This window comes from Telopea speciosissima, chromosome 7 (assembly GCF_018873765.1).
Source record: "Telopea speciosissima isolate NSW1024214 ecotype Mountain lineage chromosome 7, Tspe_v1, whole genome shotgun sequence".
Classification (NCBI taxonomy): domain Eukaryota; kingdom Viridiplantae; phylum Streptophyta; class Magnoliopsida; order Proteales; family Proteaceae; genus Telopea; species Telopea speciosissima.
In genome coordinates, this window is record NC_057922.1 from 61880946 (window position 1) to 61900928 (window position 19983).

Genomic DNA, 19983 nt, shown 5'->3' on the forward strand with positions numbered 1-19983 from the left:
TATATCTCTTTCTATGTATTGTACATTCCTCCTTAGCTATAGGATGTATTTATATAGATACACATTGAATAATACAAGGTAAGCAAAGGCGATTTGCTTCTCAATATTATTATCTTGACAGATACCTTCAGTGCTTCATGAAAGAAAAAAAACAAAAAAGAACAGTAATGTAAGAGAAATGGGTAATGGAATTTAAGGAAGTTTGTTCAGTGGGTAAGTGAGTGAATTGTTAGCTAAAGCCTATAAGGGGAAGAGGGTCTTTTCCTTCACTGCTTCAGGGACAAGAAAAAAACAAAAACAAAAAAAAAAAGAAAGGAGAGAACCATAGTAATGTAAGAAATGAGTAATGGAATTTAAGGAAATCTCTTCAGTGGGGTAAGTGGGTTGATAGTAATGACTGCAATGGGGAATGAAAAGGGTGTTTGTCTTACACAGTATCACAGTGAAAGACTGAGCTGGCGATGAGTTCAGGAAACACACACCTCTTAAGTTAATCAGATGAGCACCATTTTCTACTCTAACCGTGCTTTCATGTGCTCCATTAATGACCTTCCCTGTTGTTGCGTCTCTGCTCTTAATTAAGGGTTGAGGTCCCTTTTCTCTCTGTCTCCTCCCTCACCACACTTGTCTTTGTTGCCTATTGTTGTGTGTGTGTGTATATATATATATATATATATATATGATTCAACAACAGAGCCAACGACAGGCAGAGACACCTCTGGAGTGGGTGAGAAGCTATAAAGATTCTTTTTAACTGAAGTTCTGTTCCCAAGTCTTTCAATGGCTTTCTTGGGGATTGTAAAGCTCTGTTTCCTCATATTTTTCTGTTTCAATGTGCTGAGTTCAGCTCAAGGTTTTTCCTTTTTCCTCTCACTCTTTTGTTTTCACTTAATTTTCTCATCCTTCACTGTTATTAAACTTCAATTCTTCTTTCATTACTGTTACATATAATGTCTACTAACTTATTCACTGATTTTACCTTTCTAGACTGAAATGGCTTACTGGGGTTTTCCAGAGTCTCATAAGTTTCAACACCACCCCCCCCCCCCCTCCTCCCTCCCACCCTCTTCCCTTGAAGTGTTCTGTTCTGGGTTTGATCTCCATCTTTTAAACCGCAACCATGGAGAGAAGTCTCAAAAATTCAGTAAAAATGGGAGACTGGGGGGTTAAAGAAATCAAAAGACAAAAGGGTTTTCTTGATTTGAAGTTTGAACAACTTGAGAAATCAAAATCATCCTTGAACACTTTTTTTTTTGGGTTTCTCTTTAGCCACTCTGAATTGATGAGTGAATATTATCTGTGGCACGCAGGGAAGGAGGAAGAAACTGGATATGGGTACCCATTTATCAAACAGGCAAGCTCATTCTCATCTTCAGGATCATCAACAGAAGATTCCAGTGGAAGGATTAAAGGTTATGACTACATAATTGTTGGAGGAGGCACAGCTGGGTGTCCCCTGGCAACAACCCTCTCTCGGAATTTCAAGGTTTTGTTGCTGGAGAGAGGTGGTGTTCCTTATTCCAACCTAAATGTCTCTTACTTGAAGAACTTCCATATCTCTCTAGCAGACACCTCACCAAGCTCTGCTGCTCAGCCTTTCATCTCCACCGATGGGGTCATTAATTCCAGAGCTAGGGTCTTGGGTGGAGGCACATGCATCAATGCTGGTTTCTACACTAGGGCAAACGCTAGGTATGTCCTTTTTCTTTATTTATTTTTGGGAGAATGTTCTCTGTGTAAGGGGCGCACGCTGCGCCCAGACACATGGGGTTGGGCGCAATGACCACCTTGCCCCTTTGAGTAGCAGGCCTATCTGTCTGGGTGTAGCCTGCGCTGCTGCACAGAGAACATGAGCCCTTTATTTTTAGGCAAAGAGTTTTCTTTCAGGCAGTGTACTGTGGCCCCTGGCCAGCACAAGGCCAATGGAAATGCACGTAGAAGCATCAATAAGAGCAGAATTTCCACTTTTCTGGGGGTGAGGCGGTCATTTTGCCTCATCCTGTGTCTGGACTCTGAATGCAGAAACCATGCTCTTGCATAGTGTTCTTTTCTTTTTTCTTTATTTCTACCGGTTGTAATAAAGGGAGAGAGTACTCGGAGCCGCCAAGGAGGATAGATTAGTACTCCCTCCCCTTCTCACATGAAATGTCTTTATTGTTATTTCATATACGAAACTGTTTTGTCCCACCTCATTGGTGTGCTCTTTATACCGCTTACTAAAAAATCCCTCTCTCTATAAATTACTAGAACTAAGTAGTGTCCACATATCACTTATAGGATGGATCATGATCCCACTATTTCATGGCCTTGTCCATAGACCTTAAATTCTTCCCCTTCGCTCTCATTGGAAGCTTTTAGATCAGAGGGGAAAAGCCAAAGCTTTTCTAACCAAAAAAAAAAAAAAAAAAAAAAACACTTTGGGCATTAATGGTAAACTGACATGTCTTATTGGGATTGTGTAGTAGTTCTTGAGGGCTTCGGCTCTTTCTATAAAACTAAGAAAAAAATGAATACTGTTTGACTAGAGATAGATCTAAATCTCTAGTAGATCATGTTGGGTTAAGCATGTTAACCATAGGGATGAGATTATGAGAAATAGTTTATGTATTACTAATGAGTCAATTCACTAACCTAGTAGGCTAGTAGCTTACTTTACCGGAAAAGAATAGACAAGGCAATGGTGTCTTTTTTTGTTTTCATAAATACCCTTTTTTGCTGGTATTAAGAGTGTTTAAAAGGGCATTTGTGAAAGAAAAAAGATGCACATTGTCACGAAACCATAACCCTTCACGTTTGGAGAGCTGATCGGGGGTTTTTTTTTTTTTGATGGAAAGAAAGTATTTATAAGAGAATTAAAAGATAACATTTGTACAATAGTCCTAACAGTACAGGGTATGGGGAGCGGAATTAATAATGCATTTGCCCATCATACTTTTAAAACATAAATTTCAAATCATATATACAGTATAAATTAGTTAGAGTGAGATTACCGCAACCAAGGTTCAAGATTTTGGTGTCAATTAGGGTTTCGACCAGGGTCGAAACTAAAATATCTCACCAAAATGGCATTGAAATATATATAGTTGAAATGACACCAACATATAGTGTTGAAACGACTAAAATGATCGAATTTTACTACCGAAATATAATCCATACCAGTGAAAAAATCGAAACATAAAAAACCTCTCAATTCACATGCTATTTCGTTTCAACAAATGTCGAAACTGAAATATTTCGTCCGAATTCAACCAAAATTTCAAACTATGGGTGCAACATTAATTCAGAGTAAACAATTATCTAAGAAAAAATGATTGAGATTGGTTGCCTTTTTCATAATTTGTGGCACTCTAGGGTTGTTATACCATATATCAAATTTCATCTTTATATTAATTAAAAGAAGGGTCTTGGTGAACACTATTTCAGCTTAATGAAGGAGCATTGATCGCCTTCTAAGTAGGAGCCGAGGAAATTGGTTGAGTCCAGATCCTCTCCAGTGCACATCGGACGGCTGGAGCTGTTCTTAGGGAGTACTCGTTGTCCTCACTGGAGAGGAATTTTTTTCAGAAATTGGGTGGGTTAGCACATTAATTGAACCGTACATTTAGATGGTTCAATTAAGGATTCTGCTTTGCGGTTGCAGTAAATCCAGCATTGAACCCATCTACCCAATTCCCTCAAGGAAGCAACTGTGCATATCTCACCAAAGATGAATCACATTAATGGAGTCAATACACAAACCCCACTAATCTTATTTCTTTGCCCTTCTGTCTTTGTGTGCCTATCTGTCTCTGTCTGTGTCTCTGAGAAATTAGTTTTCAAATTTTCAATCCTAATTGCTTCATGGAAAGGGAAATTTTTTCTATTACAGATTCATAAAGAGTGTTGGTTGGGATACTGAATTGGTGAAGCAATCATATCCATGGATAGAGAAGCAGATAGTTCATTGGCCCAAGCTGGCCCCATGGCAGCAAGCCTTGAGGGATGGTCTATTGGAGGTTGGTGTCTCACCTTTTAATGGCTTCACCTACAACCATATCTACGGCACCAAAGTTGGAGGAAGCATCTTTGACAATTCCGGCCGCCGCCACACCGCCGCCGAACTTCTTGCTTCTGCCAACCCAGACAATTTAACTGTGCTGGTTCATGCTACTGTACAGAAAATCATCTTTGATACCAATACAAAACCAAATCAAGCGGAGAAGACTAAGAACAGTAAGCAACCCAGAGCCGTGGGAGTGATATTCAAAGACGAAAATGGGAAAGAACATCAAGCCTTTCTTGGAGATGAACAGAATACTGAGGTGATTTTGTCTTCTGGTGCCATTGGTAGCCCTCAATTGCTATTACTCAGTGGAATTGGTCCTCAAGAAGACCTAAAAAATATGAATATTCCGGTGGTTCTACACAACGAGTTCGTCGGAAAAGAGATGTCCGATAACCCCATGAACGCCATTTTCATACCCACAAAGACACCAGTTCGGCAATCCCTTATCGAGACTGTTGGAATCACCAAAATGGGTGTCTTCATTGAAGCCAGTAGTGGTTTCGGACAATCTAATGATAGCATCGACTGCAACCATGGAATCATGTCTGCAGAGGTAACTCCTTTACTAGTTTTGATTTGGGATTAATCGATTCTAGGGTTTTTTTTTTCAGACCGAGCGGATTCATATCAAATTCGAATCTGATTCGGCATTAACCGTTGCTAAAACTTATATTTGAGTTCATGGATTCTTGAATGGCAGATTGGGCAGCTTTCTACTGTTCCACCAAAGCAAAGGAATCAAGAAGCCATTAAAGCTTACAAGGAAGGGAAACAGAATCTACCCCATGAAGCATTCATGGGGGGTTTCGTTCTAGAGAAAATTGTGGGACCCTTCTCCAAGGGTGACCTCCGATTAAACAGCACGGACGTAGATGAGACTCCATCCGTCACCTTCAACTACTTTAGTCATCCTTACGATCTGCGCCGTTGTGTTTTTGGAATCCGATTGATCGAAAAGATCGTACGGACCAGCAATTTCACAAATCTGGTGAACAGTGATGCCTACACGGAGGAGATGCTGCTTAACATGAGCGTAAAGGCTAATGTGAACTTGATACCAAAGCACACCAACGATACCGAATCTGTAGAGCAGTTCTGCAAGGACACAGTTATCACAATATGGCATTACCACGGTGGATGCCACGTGGGTAAAGTGGTGGACCCAGATTATAAGGTCCTTGGTGTTCATGGCTTGCGTGTCATTGACGGCTCCACGTTTCATGATTCTCCCGGCACCAATCCTCAAGCCACTGTCTTGATGATGGGCAGGTAAAGTAAAACTAGCACAGTCCCTTCTTTTTTTTCTTTCCACCCTTGTTCGAGTGGGGATAAGGTGGTCATTGCACGTCTCATCGTGTCTGGGCAGCACGATCCTGTTGGGCAGCTCGACAGTAGAGGATCTGGATCCAACCATAAATAATTATTAATTAATAGGGAAAAAGATCTTTGTATGGGAGTGTGGCTTACGCCAGCACTCCCATGAGTCTATCTCTCTCCTCCCCATGTGAAAAGACACTTGTGTCCCTTTGTTTTAAGGAGGAGAGAGATAGGCACATGAAAGTGTTGGCGTAGGCCACACTCCCGTACAGAAAACTGCTTCCCTAATTAATATGATTCAAAGTGGTTGACAAATAATGTTTTTCGACTTGGCTCATCTTTTTCAAAACTAGACAAGCGAGGCTAGTCAAACCTGCTCGGGATAACTACTATATTGGAGACAACAAGCTAAAATTTAAGTGTTCTTTTAGTTGTAGATTAAACTTATGGTTTATGACTAGTATATGCCTCGATAAAAAACCAAATCAGATTTAGTGAGTTTCATATGACTCAGGCAAAAACACTAAGTCAATAGTAACTCAGGCTGATTCAGACATAGTTTGGTCATTTGTTTAAACTTAGACGAGTCTTGACTAATGACCAGGTTTCAAGATTTTTTTACTCGACTCGTGTGACTCACCTGTGTCAAAACTTGGTTTTCTAACTATGAATTTCAATATAAACGGTGAAATTACTAACCCAATAGTGACTGTGATGTCACAGTTCATTCATATTTCAAATGAATTTTACCTATATCGATTCCTATATTTCATCAGGGGGCTATCCCACAAGCGGTTTTTGAATTTGGTTCGGTTTTGGTCGGTTTTTTTTTTTTGTTTTTTATCCGGTCGGTTTTGGCCTCTTATTGATTCCCCCCTCTTCTTTGTTTTTTTGGTTGTTTCCTTTATGTTGCAGATACATGGGAGTGAAAATAGTAAGAGAGCGATTAGGAACAGCAGCTGGCATATAAAATTTAATAAAAATCAATTATTGGGAATACATATTTGTTGTTTGTATGTTTGAAATATAGTTTGATAATTCTAATTCTTATGGCGAAGATGAAGTTCAAATATATCACAATCTTCTCCCCCTTCCCTTCCCTTCCCTTCCCCCAATCTCTGTGTCCCACTCTGTCTCTGTCTTCTAAAGACTTGTATTAGTCATTGATTAATGATTGAAATGTTATTGTCTTTCTATCCACATCTTTTCCCTCTTTCTTTCTCTCTTAATTAGGATCCTTCTAGGCGTGTCACTATGCCTAGTGAAGTATAACGTTTCACTATTTTTAGTCCAGCGAAATTGCGTAAGTAAGAAAAGTTGCTCAAACTTTGATTCAAAATTTACTAAAATTATCAAAATACCATCAATTGGAGATAAATATAAAATACAAAATAACATTTATTTTCATTTTAGCTACTTTCTCTACTCATATTAAGTTAAAATTGTACCGACAAAATGCTTGCCTGATCATTTATCACATGGACTAATAACCCATGTACTATCATAGTGACGGGAAAGAAAACCCTTTTAATTCATACTATGGTGGTTACATGAATATGATTAGACAGCAAATCAAGAATAATTATGACAGCTAATATGGCGAAGTTCCTAGAATTTTAACCGATAGGTCCTCTGAATCAAAATTGAGAATTGAGCTATGGACCAAGCAACAAACCAATATGGCGAAATTCCTAGAATTCATCACTTTAATCTTCTTCAAGGATCTTACTACGACAAATTCAAGTAGTAAGATCAAGGGGTAATTTCCAAAATGATAACCCCAACCATAATGTGTTCTTCCTTCTTTAAAACCACCAACAAACTAAGGATCTTGGTGAAAATCCTTTACTGCAATCAAGCTCTAGAAATTCAGCTGCCAAGTTTACTAAACACTCTGCAAACTTCTCTACCATACTCTGCTGAAGAAATTTCAGTGAAATGTTAGGCCAAGATTCCTGCTTAGCCTATGTGAGAAATTTCCACCAGAGAAGTCAATCTCAAATTGTTCCTCACCTCGGCCATAAACTCATATTTTCAGAGATCCTAGAGGAAACAGTCTACCATACAAGCTTCTCTTTGGAAGTTCTCTATCCATTATCCGTTTTGGACACCAGGTCATCCAGAGAGAACAATGACACTCATTGACCAATAGTGAGGGCTTTAGCCAGGGTGTGGGAGAGCTCTGCATCAAGAGGTTGAAGGTCTTCTGGGTTCTGAAGTGGGGTACCGGAACAAAGAAGGGTTCAATGGTTCATCCTGTCTGAACCTTTGTTTCTATGGAAGGAGAAGTGAGAACCACCTGTTGGTTGGACACAGGAACTCTGGTTGGTAGGGAAGAGACTGGCCTGGGTTTTTGGTCTTCGGCCATTGTTGCCCATCCATAGAGTCATACAAAAGTGAAGAACAACACATCAAAGGCATTGACGATGCCATGAAGATCGAAGGCAGCAACATTGGAGAAGTTAACTATTATGTGGCTGAAGCAAGCGATGACATTTCAGGTTTTAACAGATCCTTTTTTTCTCTGATTTTAATGATCCTTGAGTGCTTTCAATGGTTGCAATTGCGATAACAACGGAGATGGCAACAGTGATTAGATCAAGGTTTTTATTTGTTTTTTATAGGACCAGAGGCAATGATGTGGAAATCGTCGGGTCATCGTTGCATAAGATTGAGAATACCCTAAATAGTAAGAATCAAATTTACTTGCAATCTAACATCCATACAAATTTACTTTCAAACAAGAAACTCCTTCAAAAAGAATTAGAGTACCTTTCTAATTATGAAGGTGCATTCTGAATTTCTAACAAACCATCAACCCAAGTGTAGGAAATGCAAAGTTGGTGGATCAGTACCACATTCCATCTGTGACTGAGTATAGTTTTTCATCAAATTTTTCTACTGCATGGACACATCTTTTTTATGCCCTTTGACTAAGGACTGTGACATTATATAATCTCACAAAAAACTCCTGCAACAAATGTTTTGCTTTCCGAGGCCACTTATAATAGAGATCCAAGATCAATTCTGCAACTTTTTCTGTGCCACCTTCAATCATAGGCCTGCATGAAGAGATTCCCTCCCCAGTCCCCTCTAAAGAAAGGACTAAAACAGAGGAGTGAAGATTTCTCAAGTCTTCACTTTTTCATCTTAAACATGATATGTTCCTGGAACAACCCCCAGTTTCTCTTCAAGCTCTATTTTACTTGTTTAACCATTTACCAAAGTAGAAAATCTGATAAGAAGAGTAGCCTTAATAATAACCCTGAACATCCATCTTCTGGCAGCATAGTTAGTTAAATGTAATGGCCATGCTCTCTTGAACACTACCTACTCATATAAGTTTCATGTCAGATTCCATTGAGCAACATGGTTTATATAAGTGTCAGTTAGCATAGTTGAATTATCAACTCCAGAGAAATTGGTTTAACGGCAAAGTACAATAAAAAAACAGTTCTATGCATAATGTCACATAGGGTTGAACTTGCCCAATCAGTCTCCACCAAGCTTAATAGGTGAGTCATCAAGGGAAGCTTACCCTTCAAGGGGCCATGTAAAAGACACATCCCCCAAGTAGCATATCAGAATGAAATGATAAAAAAACAATAGTTATACCTGCAACTGGTGATTAATTTCTCATTCGAAAATTTAAAAAAAATGCATCCTTCATGCACTTCAGTTACAACAGCCTTATCTCTCCACTCTTGATGAAGGATTTGGGTGGTCACGGAAATATTTCTGCTCTCCCATTTTGTAACCACCATGCCATCAGGGTTGCCGACACAGCTGTTGCTCTCCCTCATGAATCAAGATAAGGGAAGGTTTTCCCCAAATATAGACCACACAATGGTACACTCGATTTAGGTTTCCATATGAACCCCACACTAGCAAAAAATTGCATTAGTCAGGACATGGGCAGGAGAGGATGCTGAGATTCTGTTATCACAACTGATGTACTTCTTAATTTCGTGCAGCAGCAATAGCTTTGGAAGATGATCTTTACAACTCATGACCCAGCCATGCATCTTGGACCTTTTATGGAATTGCCATATGGATTGGCATGGATCTTAAACTGAATCATGTCACAAAATTGTGAACATCAGGTGGGTCCTTGAAAAACTCAATGGGATCCTGTCCAGAACCTGTATGCAACTCCATGCTCACTCACACTGCCTCTAGATAATCCTCTTAATCTTTGCCAGAACTTCCTACTCCTCCCTGTCCTCAGAGGACCCGAACTTGAGTACCTCCTAAAAGATCCTGAATACTGCATCCCAATTCCCGCTGATGTACTGAACACATCTGAAGCTGATAGTGCTGTTCGGGCTTCCAAGATGGAATCATGGTCCGAAATGGGGTATTGGTTTTGTGAAGGCTCCGGAAGCTGACCATAGCCAATACTGATTCTTGTATCCATAACAATGGACAAATCCTCTTGGCTACAACTTTCTGTTCCCATTTCCTTTGTCTCATCGCACTCGTTGCATACCAGCTTCAAGGCCTGTACCACCTCACCCATAAAAGGACGGTGTGAGACTTCTGGTTGCACGCACATGGAAGCAATTGCAGCTACCTTGGCCACACTATCAAAGGGGACACTAGACCCTAGAGCAGGATCAATAATAATTTCTAAGCCCTCCTTGCTTGTGAGGAGTGGACGAGCCCAAGCTACCAGATTCTCTTGGCCTTGTGGCTGTGACATATCCACTGGTTTTCTTCCTGTTAGGAGCTCGAGAAGCACTACACCATAACTGTAAACGTCACTCTTTACAAGAAGATGTCCAGTCATTGCATACTCAGGAGCCACATAACTAAGAAAGAAGTTGTAATTAGTACAAGAGACAGTGAAAGATAAAAAAGCAAAAGCACAGGATTGAACATCAACATATCACCAACACATTCCTGTCAACTGTCATCCAATTCAAATTTATCTACCACCATTACACAACATAGATACCAAACCCACTCTTGTTGGATTCAGGTATGCACAATATGCAGAATTTAAAAGGATTCGGGTATCACACAAAAAAAATTGAGTGAAAACTATTACATACCCGAAAGTGCCCATAACACGTGTTGAAATGTGTTTGTTGCCCTCATCCAAAGCTGTTCTAGCCAATCCAAAATCAGACACTTTAGGGGTAAAATCATGTTCCAACAAGATGTTGCTGGACTTGAAATCCCGATGAATAACACGGGGGCTTGAGTCTTCATGCAGGTAGGCTAGACCTCTAGCTGCGCCAAGAGCAATCTTCATACGGGCAACCCAATCAAGTGGAGCAGCTTCTTTGTCAACTCCTAGTAAAAAAAAAACAACGTTCAAAAACCATTATCAGAGGACCAGACAAACTCAATACTACCAAAAAACTTCAGCAGAAAATGAAAGAACTGCAACAACAAGACCACAATTCAATACTACCATGTAAATGGGACTCCACACTGCCATTTGGAATGAGTTCATAAACCAGACAGCGGATATTATCTTCTGTGCATATACCAATTAGTTTGACCAAGTTCCTGTGATGCAGACGGCTAAGCATCTCAACCTCTGCCAAGAACTCCCGGCCACCCTGCTGATCAGCTCTTTTCAGAACTTTTACAGCCACATTGATCCCGTCATCAAGGATACCCATGTAGACAAGCCCAAAGCCCCCTTCTCCAAGTATTCTTGAAGGATTGAAGTTATCAGTGGCTCTCTCTATTTCAGATGCACTAAAGGACTTGGCAGATCCTGTATATGTTGCAATGCTAGATCCAAAGGAAAGTGATACTGAACTGGGTCCGCTTCCAAACAACAGAGATCCAGGAGCCCCTGTTATCTTTAAATGTTTATCATTTAACATCCCAAAAAGGACAAAAAAAAAGGGAAGGGGGAAGGGAGAGAGGTCTGGGTTGGATGAACCCTATGATTTGCATGTTCTACAGCATTACCTGGTGGTCTTGCAAAGGAAGGTACTAAAGTCGGAAGAGTTGGTGCCAGTTGACTAGAATGGTCATAACATTTCAACAACAGCAGCCAAGCCGCTACAATACATAAAACCATGACTATGAAAGATGAAATGACTATGATAGCAATCGTGCTCCCACCAAGTCCTTCTTTACGTCTCCTCCTCACATCAACTCCCAAAGGCTTTATTGTCCTTCCATTATTGTCACGGCCAGAGTATGGCCCAGTATCCATAGTGTCAATGCTTGAGGATGCCAAAGGTGGAGAGGGAGGAAGACCTGAATAGATGCAGCATTATAAACAAATGTGAGCGCAATGATATAGGCCACAGAGAATATCCAAAATCTGCAGATGATTTATACATATATATATACCTGGATAGCGTACATACAACACTTCGTAATCACCAAAAAAGGAAGTCTTTATAGCAACCTGCTTATGCCAGAACTTCTTGTAAGTCAAAGATGCTGTCGTATTATCAAAATTTTCCCCAAGCGGTACCAGATCAATGAGGACAATGGTCTTCTCTGGCTGCTGGTTGGCTGCATTTGCTCCCATTATGCGTACTTGACTTTGTTTCATGAAAACCCCAGATGCTAATTCTTCAGCCAACTCCGAAACCAAAGGAAAGAAGGTGTACAAGGCAACACTAAGGCGCAGTCCAACTTGTATCGGCCAAACACATCCACATGGGGATCCTGGAGGGGTATTTGTTAATGGCTCTGTGCATGTCACTGATGTACAATCTACAATTAGGAATCAAAATTAAGCGTCAGTTGAGAAAAAAAAAATTTAAGATAGAGAGAACACAATCAGACCAAATAGAACACAAAATATTAACTAGCTTAGACAGAAGAGTCTGTTTACCTTGGTTAGGAGGTGGAGGTGGTAGTGATTGAACTGGGGAAGGAATTGGCATCAATGGCTTTCTTGGGGAAGGACCCAAAGGAGCAACTTTAGGGGGAAGAAGAGGCCCTTGCCAACATAAAACATGATGCTTGAGCATATTTTGCTAAGTTTAAAATAAATGAAACAGACACATCAACACAGCATAACATAGAACAATAAACTTCACATACTTTCAGTTCGACTAGATGGAACTGTTGGTGATGGCATAGGTCCAGGAGCGCCTGACTCCACTGTTGAATGAGATGGAGATTTGACCACTGAGCCAGAAGGAACTACCATGCAAAAAAACAGTTACAAATTAGAGAACAATATCCAGTTTATTATGGAATACACACCATGTCAAACAATTCATCAATCTGCCAAACTGGTACCTGGAGTGAAGGATGGCGGACTATGATGCCTTTGTCTACTCATCTTTGGAGGAATTATAGGAACACTTGAAGGAGCTTGAGGAATAACTGGACCTTTAATATTAAAATCAAAGAAAATAAAAAGGACCATATTATGATTATCCAAAGCTATAAATCTAAAAAATGTATTGTTGAGTATCAATAATCATCTGGCTATGATACTTATTTAAAAATAACAAACCTAGCCAGTAAGAAGTAGGAGGAGCTGGAAGATATGACGGTGCAAGAATAGTAGTGTGAGATCTATTCTCGGCGCGATGATGCCTATGTAATGATACTGAAGGTGGAGATACGGGACTCTGAAACCATTTCCAGGTAGGGGGCTGCAGAGATGACTTGGAAGGAGTAGGTGCTTTAGTAGAATGCTTCACAGCTCTGCTGTGTGGTGCAGGGGCTACATCAGGAAACGAACCAGAAGACAGGTTGATAGTTGTTAGTATGAAACTTCATCTTTCCTACATCAAGTACTAGAAGATAGCATGAACAAGCTTGAATCAATTAACATAAGTACCTTTAATCGGGGATAAATGGTTGAATGATTCCTTTGGAGGAGCAGCAAGAGGCACTCCATATTCTTTCCTACCACCCCGGGAAGAGATTACTTTTGGAGGAGCAGCATGGTCTGTAACATCATATTGTGACACATCGAACCTAACATCAATTACAAAAGTTTCTAATGTTGGACTTGCATGACAATCAAATCTCAGGGCACCCGCAGATATTGACATACTATTCTACAAAAAAAAATTGTAGCCCAAAGTCATATCCATACAGCTCCACCAGTACCCATGTCATGTCATCGCAATTCTCAAAACAGATTTGAGGTGAAATTTTCAGACAAGTAATACAGCTATGGAGAGCTATTGTGTTTCAATTGACCCAAGGAGCAATAAGTTATTCCAGAATAAATGCTCCTAGAGTATATTACTGATCAGTGGATAAATATTACAAGAAGCACCTGGCAGCAAAGATGGAGTTCTTCCTGGGGAAGTTGGCGGGAAAGATGGTGATTTCCATGGAATTTTGCCTGGTGGTGATGCGATTGGCACTGTATTGTTACAAACAGAAGTCATATTATAACAAATGAACTTATTATTGGAAAACTTAACCTAGCATGTATGATGTATCTGAAGAAAGTAGCCATGTGACAAAGTATTACCATCTCGATGCCTTCTATGTGGTGACCTTCGTAGAATTGATGGTGAGGGCCCTTGGTCAGGTTCAGGCAGAGGTGCTGACTCATGTGGTGGCAATACTGTCGAAGGACTTGGAGGCATGGCTGGTACTAACCCTAGGACAGGTGGAGACACAGGAACAGAATCTTGGTGTGCCAATTCCATTGGAGGATGTAATACTGAGCCTGGATCGTGAAGCCTTAAGTTATATCAAAAGATCCCCTACCAAATAGCAATTTATCTTTGTCATAATTAAGCAAGATTACCATAATGCAGAGGAGGTGGACTTGGTGTGCCAGTCCTCAGTGACTTAGGATAGCCAAGACGAGGTTCTCTTTCTTCATTTGGAGGAAGTGCGGAAAAAATTGCCGGTGATGGTGAAATATTGTACCCTGCAATAGAATATAAAGCGATTGGTGGTGTTGATCCAAAACACAGAAAAAACAGAAACGACTTGATAATTTCAGGGACTTAATATTAGTATATCATCCAGCACAGCAACGAAGTAAAAATAAAGGTCGACTCCGTCATACAAATCAGTGTCCAAAGACCTGCTAAATCAAGAATTCACTTTCCTTATACTACTTTGAAAACTTCAATCTTCTACAGAAAAGGGGAAAACCTTCTTTGTGCAACGGGGATAGATTCATCTTGGGTCTGGATTTGTATTTTAAAAGTAGAATGTAAGACATGGATGAGGCTCTTTGTTTGAAGTTTTTCTGTGACAGCTTTTAGCTTCCACTCATCATCACAGATCCGAACAACTCATGGAAAAACCATACCTCAAATGAGAGCAAGTACCATGTCACTAACGAAATGTATACCAGTCTGGGACCTAAGTATAACTGGGTTCCATGGGTTTTAGTATGTCTATAAACATTTTTAAATTTTATCAAATGACTTGAAAGAAATTTCATACCAATTTTTAGGTAAGAGATGCATCAATTGTTGGCAACCCTGAATTATCATTTAAGTGATCTCCATCACTTTTTGATGATCTTGAAATCAAGGAGTACAATCAAGAGACACAAGTTGTCCTCCATTGAATAATATATGTTGCTCATTGCATGAAAGCTCCATGTTAAAATAGTCATTACGAAATCATCGAGATCCCAGGAAACTCCAGACAAAGCTCACTTAGAAAATAACAAATTCCAACCAAGAATAACGATCTCCAATCTTCCCATCGTTAAAAAAACAAAAAGAAACCCAGTTCAGATCAAACTCAACCCAAAATAAAACCAATTCCAACACCAGCATAGTTCAAGTGTATCACTTTCTGTGGATTACATGGATCACCTACAACTATAATTAGAACTTATTCAAATAGATAAAATTAAGTTCTCATGATCATGAAAGCGGCACACAGAGAGATCCCCAAATTGTTCCCATAAACCAAAATATCAAAAGATAGAGCAGAATCAATAATATATGAAATTTGTGAAATCAAGCTGAAAACAAATATAACACATTGATGAGTTCATCTCTTACCTGCAGATCCAAGAACACACAAAGTGACGAAAAAGATGCAGAGTTTCACCATCACAAGAATATCTTGCACCCCCATCTCTCTTCCCACTACGAGTGAGAAAACCAGAATCCCCCAATCTCCAACTCACTCACTCCAAAGAATAGGGGGAATTAAAAAACAAAACACTCTAGAAACAATAATATTAATAAATTATAGAACAAACCTACTGATGGGTAATCTTCAAGTAAGAACAAGAGTTACACTAGAGAAAACCCACAAATCGTATAAGGAAAGAAATGAGAATTCAGTAAAAGGAAAGCCCATAAAAGGGCATGCATAGAAGAACCCATCTGTTTGTTATTTAAGAATAAACTCTGAAATTCTTTGAGCTTTGAGATTGCCATGCAGGAGAGAACCGTTTCTCCTGTTATTGAGTAATCAAAGACGATTCTTACCCAAAAAAGAAAAGGAAATTTATGTTTAACAGTTTAAGAAAACAGTCAAAGAAACGCAAGCAGACCCTGACTATGAGAGAGGACGAACGGGGGACTAAGCACAGATTTTGTGGATATGGGTCTGTGTGTTTCACAGAGAGAGTGAGAGAGAGAGAGTGAGTGCTCAAAGTAGCATAGCATCCACTATACAGCAGTGGAAAGGTAAGAATAAGGTGGCAGTGATTAACAGGGTTTGGACATCATGGTTGAAATCTGGGGCTTTTTTAATGAGTATTGCTTGACTCCTTTTCTTCTTCTTTCTTCATTAAAGTGCTTTGATTTAATTTAATTACAAATTTTCAGTTCAAATTGGGATTTGGGATTTGGGATTTGGGTTTGAGAGTTAATAAAACGTTGAGCTGTGGGGAAGGTCAAACCTCATTGACAGCCACAACCCCTTTTTTCGCCTCTTTAATCCAGACTTTAATCCTTCAACCAAGAAAAACCAGACTTTAAACCCTTTTCTAAGACCGGTAATAAGGCACTAAGAGCACCATAACCCTAAAACCCTGATAATAAATGAAATGAAATGATGGTGAAATGGTCTACCCTCTTCCATTAACTCCATTAATCCTCATCTGCCATTCGTGGCAGTGGAGGGTCCTCTTGATTCTGATTCTAATTAATCCAATTAGGGTTTGCCGTTTGCCCATTGCAAAGGGATTTGAAATTCCGAATCCCATCTACTACCAACCAGAGTTGTGAATGTACAGAAGCCATAATTCAATCTTGTTTGTTCTGCTCCTTATCAAGTTTTGGTTCACAGAAGGGATGGCAAAGCCTTTTTTAGCTTTTAGCCGTCCAACCCATAAATGTATATGGCAGTGTTTGTTTATGGACCATCATGGACACAAATTAGGATCCCCCATGACAGCCCAATAAGTGCTCTTCATCTTCTTCCATGCTTATTTTAGGGCAAGGGATCGGCACACTGCCCACTAGCTTCTTTTTTTATATTTAATTTTTAAGGGCTGCCCACTACCCTTGCTATTATTAATTTAGCCTACATGCCCAATTAATTAAGGGCACTAGACGAAAGGAGGAGAGAGTGTGTCAAAGTGGTGAGAGAATGAGAGAAACTGTGAGAGGGTTGTACACCCATGCCCACTGCATAAGGTTCTCCGGTTTAGGAGGGTTCAATGTACGCATTCTTATTCTTATTTTTTTAAGGATTTGAATCTTTGATCAAGCATTCAACAAGTGATTACTTGACCAACACACCAAGCACGACCGTCATGATGCACCGACACCCATTACAATTTTTTATCTCTCGTTCCAAATAAGATGTCAATATAAACAGATAACGTATCGATCCCCCTCTTATCTTAGAATTAAAAATCCATAGGTTAGAAAGCTAGACACGTACCATTAATTAAACACCCATTTGGTAAGAGAAACCATTAATTATATGGTACCTATACACATAAAATGGGCTATTGCAAAAGGGTTGCAACGATGGAGTCCACTTTGCTCATTTGCCAAACTTCTTTGTGAATTTCTTAACCATTATATGTTTTCTACAGGGTACCAACCTCCAAGAAAACCCACAAAAGTGAAAAAGAGACAAAAGGAAAAATAAAGTATGGTGTGAGGTCCCCACCCATCATCCCCTCCAAAAGGCCTCAACCCATCCTGACCTCTTTGTCTTTAAGGTTTGCAGAGTCGGACACCACCTAATCTGATGATGATGACTTTGTGGAACATGGTGGTTACACTTAATACTACATAAAAATCTTTTAGATGTGATAGTGAATTTGGCTTCTTTTGCCCTCAAAGTAGGTTTAATTGAACCTTCTAGACATATACATTTCAAGTTCACATATGGGTTTACCAAGGAATAACCCGGACCAGATCGAACCAGACCAGACCCAAAATCAGGTTGAATCAGTTGAGCCAATGATCCCTCAACCCACCAAAAAGAGGGGGTCAAAGTACATTAAAAAAAAAAACCCAGATCAAACCACCAAACCTTTGTTAAGAACTGACTAACAAGACATGGATGGAGCAAAATTAGTCCCATGGGGTTTCATGTTTTAATCCCAATTTATGAGAAGAATTGGATAAAAGAATCGGCCTCCATCGATTATAATTCGAATTGACCCGGAGTCATCTAGAATGTTAGAAGTTGGAATTAGGAAAAAGAAGTAAAGATTTTTGCACATATGTGATTTTTAAAGTTTTTATTCAAAAGACTTGTAGATCTTGCTACATAATATAAGTTTTATTGATTTTTTTGTTATTTTACTAAATAAAAAAATAAAGATTTGACCGATACTAATCCAAATCTCAATTCCGTGTTTTTAAACCCTGATTACAACTTTTACCTAAATTATCAATTACAAGACATGAGATGACATTTTAGTCCCAACCTACCGACAGAATTTTTCTCAGGAGTGATAATGAATATGAATCGAATACTATAATCAATATACATATCTAAAGTTTAGACATTAGATTTCATCAAGTCCACAAAATCTGAATATTCAATCAAATCTAATTTCATATGTTCATAGAAAACAACAAATAGATAAAATGTAGAGCATCTTTTGTCAATTATGCATCTTTGTATCCTTAAGTTTCTACATCAATAATTTGAGAGATTACATATGGATAACATCATTTATCGATGTGACAATCCTATAAATTTATAATATATATACTATATGAAATGCCCATAATAGATATATGTTTTGGTGTAGTAAGGCTTTTAGATATGTGGCCCATGTGTTAGTCAATCAAAAAATTAATTTATAGAGAAAGGCTGGTATATATAGCCCCTCATATTCTTTCTCCTCTTGATATTCTCTCTCCTTTTTGACATGTGGATCCCTTCGGTTGACAAACCATCTCTGTCCCTCCTGCGAAATTCTTATAGAAATTTTCACATGGACTGATGGACCCTAGAGATGACATACGATGTTTCGTTTCATTTGTTAAATAAAGTGGGAAAGCCAATGAAATACCACTTAAGGGATCCAATACAAAACAACATATTCAAGATTCCGAAAACCCATTTATGTATAGGTAGGATGAAACATCGTTATACACATGGAAAGGTAGAATTAAACGTTGCTTTGATACCATATTAAATAAGTGAAAAATCCCACAAATATCATTTGGGATTCCAATCTAAAATTAGGTGGAGATGACTCAAAGTGTTAAGATACATCTAAGGTTTCAGATAATCAATGTAAAACTATACTTCTATGGCTCTATAACTCCCAACATTTATCCTATACAACAAAGAATAAACCCTATGTTTGATCCGGAGCAATTCTTCTTCGCAGTTTTTTTTGGTAAATTTTTCTTCTTTGTAGTTGGTATAACAAGCTATTGAAGAAGCAGTTATGATATTAAAAAGCTTTAGTAGTTAGGAGGGCCCATGGCATGTGACAATGTGAGTCAAATTTTATCTTGACACTCAACCTTTCCCCTTTAAGATCACTTTTTTTTTTTTCTAATTTGATCACTTAGCTATATATATATATATATATATATATATATATTTTTTTTTTTTTTTTATGAGAAAATAATATGTATTACCACTAAGTAAAAGATACATAGATGTAGTTCTTTGCTTGAGCATTTTTAGCTAGGTTATAAGTCATCACAAAACAAAAAGGGTCCCCCTTAGTACTAAACATAATGTTTTGTCCTATGATATTTATATACACAAATTCCTTGAGAAAAGGCCAAGACCAAGGAGTCTGTGTTGGAGTTGGAAGAGACTCGGCAATCCGTTGATTGGAGCACCACACTTCTTTCACCTTCAACCCTAAACTGGACATATGCTCGAGACCTGTACGGATACTAACTAATTCTGGTTCCATATAACGAAACGAATTAAAATTTCCTGCGGCAAACAAAGCAAACTTGCCATCTAGCAAAAATATATAAGACCATCCTGTTGAATTCACTCCTAGTATCTGATGTCTTGCACAGAATAAAACAAGATAATTGAAGTTTGGCAAATAGAAAAAAGTAGATAATATTAACTCCTCCTCATTATGAGAAAAAACATCTTGGGACAAAAATGAGGGGGGGGGGGGGGATGGATAAGTCTAAATCAACTATCCATTTTTCAATACTTTTCATTACCCAGATTGGATCCGCCTTCTCTAGACCAAGTATGACCTTGTTTTTAGCAGACCAACTAAAATAACAAATGATAACAAAAACCCCCAAAAAACCATATCATGGATTGTTTGTCAAGTT

At 38.9% G+C, this 19983-nt stretch overlaps 3 protein-coding genes across 7 annotated transcripts; 1 reads left to right on the plus strand and 2 right to left on the minus strand.

Annotated features, from left to right (window-relative positions):
- Positions 1 to 664: 664 nt before the first annotated feature.
- Positions 665 to 6339, plus strand: LOC122666903 (protein HOTHEAD). Of its 3 annotated transcripts, XM_043863011.1 has the most exons (6): positions 667 to 853; positions 1302 to 1692; positions 3869 to 4175; positions 4206 to 4598; positions 4746 to 5314; positions 6278 to 6339. In XM_043863011.1, the coding sequence occupies exons 1-6, from the start codon at positions 781 to 783 to the stop codon at positions 6330 to 6332; spliced, it is 1788 nt and encodes a 595-aa protein (XP_043718946.1). In that variant the 5' UTR covers positions 667 to 780; the 3' UTR covers positions 6333 to 6339. The 3 variants fall into 3 exon arrangements, with proteins under 3 accessions (XP_043718945.1, XP_043718944.1, XP_043718946.1); XM_043863010.1 differs by having other exon boundaries at positions 665 to 853; positions 1311 to 1692; positions 3869 to 4598; XM_043863009.1 differs by having other exon boundaries at positions 666 to 853; positions 3869 to 4598.
- A 2659-nt stretch (positions 6340 to 8998) lies between these two features.
- On the minus strand, positions 8999 to 13629 carry LOC122666902 (receptor-like serine/threonine-protein kinase ALE2). Of its 3 annotated transcripts, XM_043863008.1 has the most exons (11): positions 13587 to 13629; positions 13140 to 13279; positions 12810 to 13040; positions 12590 to 12682; positions 12389 to 12490; positions 12177 to 12284; positions 11684 to 12055; positions 11294 to 11587; positions 10782 to 11174; positions 10417 to 10660; positions 8999 to 10173 (listed from the first exon to the last, which is right to left on the minus strand). In XM_043863008.1, exons 4-11 carry the CDS (start codon positions 12630 to 12632, stop codon positions 9483 to 9485), a joined length of 2247 nt encoding a protein of 748 aa, XP_043718943.1. In that variant the 5' UTR covers positions 12633 to 12682; positions 12810 to 13040; positions 13140 to 13279; positions 13587 to 13629; the 3' UTR covers positions 8999 to 9482. The 3 variants fall into 3 exon arrangements, with proteins under 3 accessions (XP_043718943.1, XP_043718942.1, XP_043718941.1); XM_043863007.1 differs by lacking the exon at positions 13587 to 13629 and having other exon boundaries at positions 12810 to 13022; positions 13140 to 13371; XM_043863006.1 differs by lacking the exon at positions 13587 to 13629 and having other exon boundaries at positions 13140 to 13371.
- LOC122666904 (proline-rich receptor-like protein kinase PERK9) lies at positions 13528 to 16060 on the minus strand. Its single transcript, XM_043863012.1, has 4 exons — positions 15295 to 16060; positions 14070 to 14195; positions 13788 to 13988; positions 13528 to 13676 (listed from the first exon to the last, which is right to left on the minus strand). The coding sequence occupies exons 1-4, from the start codon at positions 15368 to 15370 to the stop codon at positions 13543 to 13545; spliced, it is 537 nt and encodes a 178-aa protein (XP_043718947.1). The 5' UTR covers positions 15371 to 16060; the 3' UTR covers positions 13528 to 13542.
- Between the last annotated feature and the right edge of the window lie 3923 nt (positions 16061 to 19983).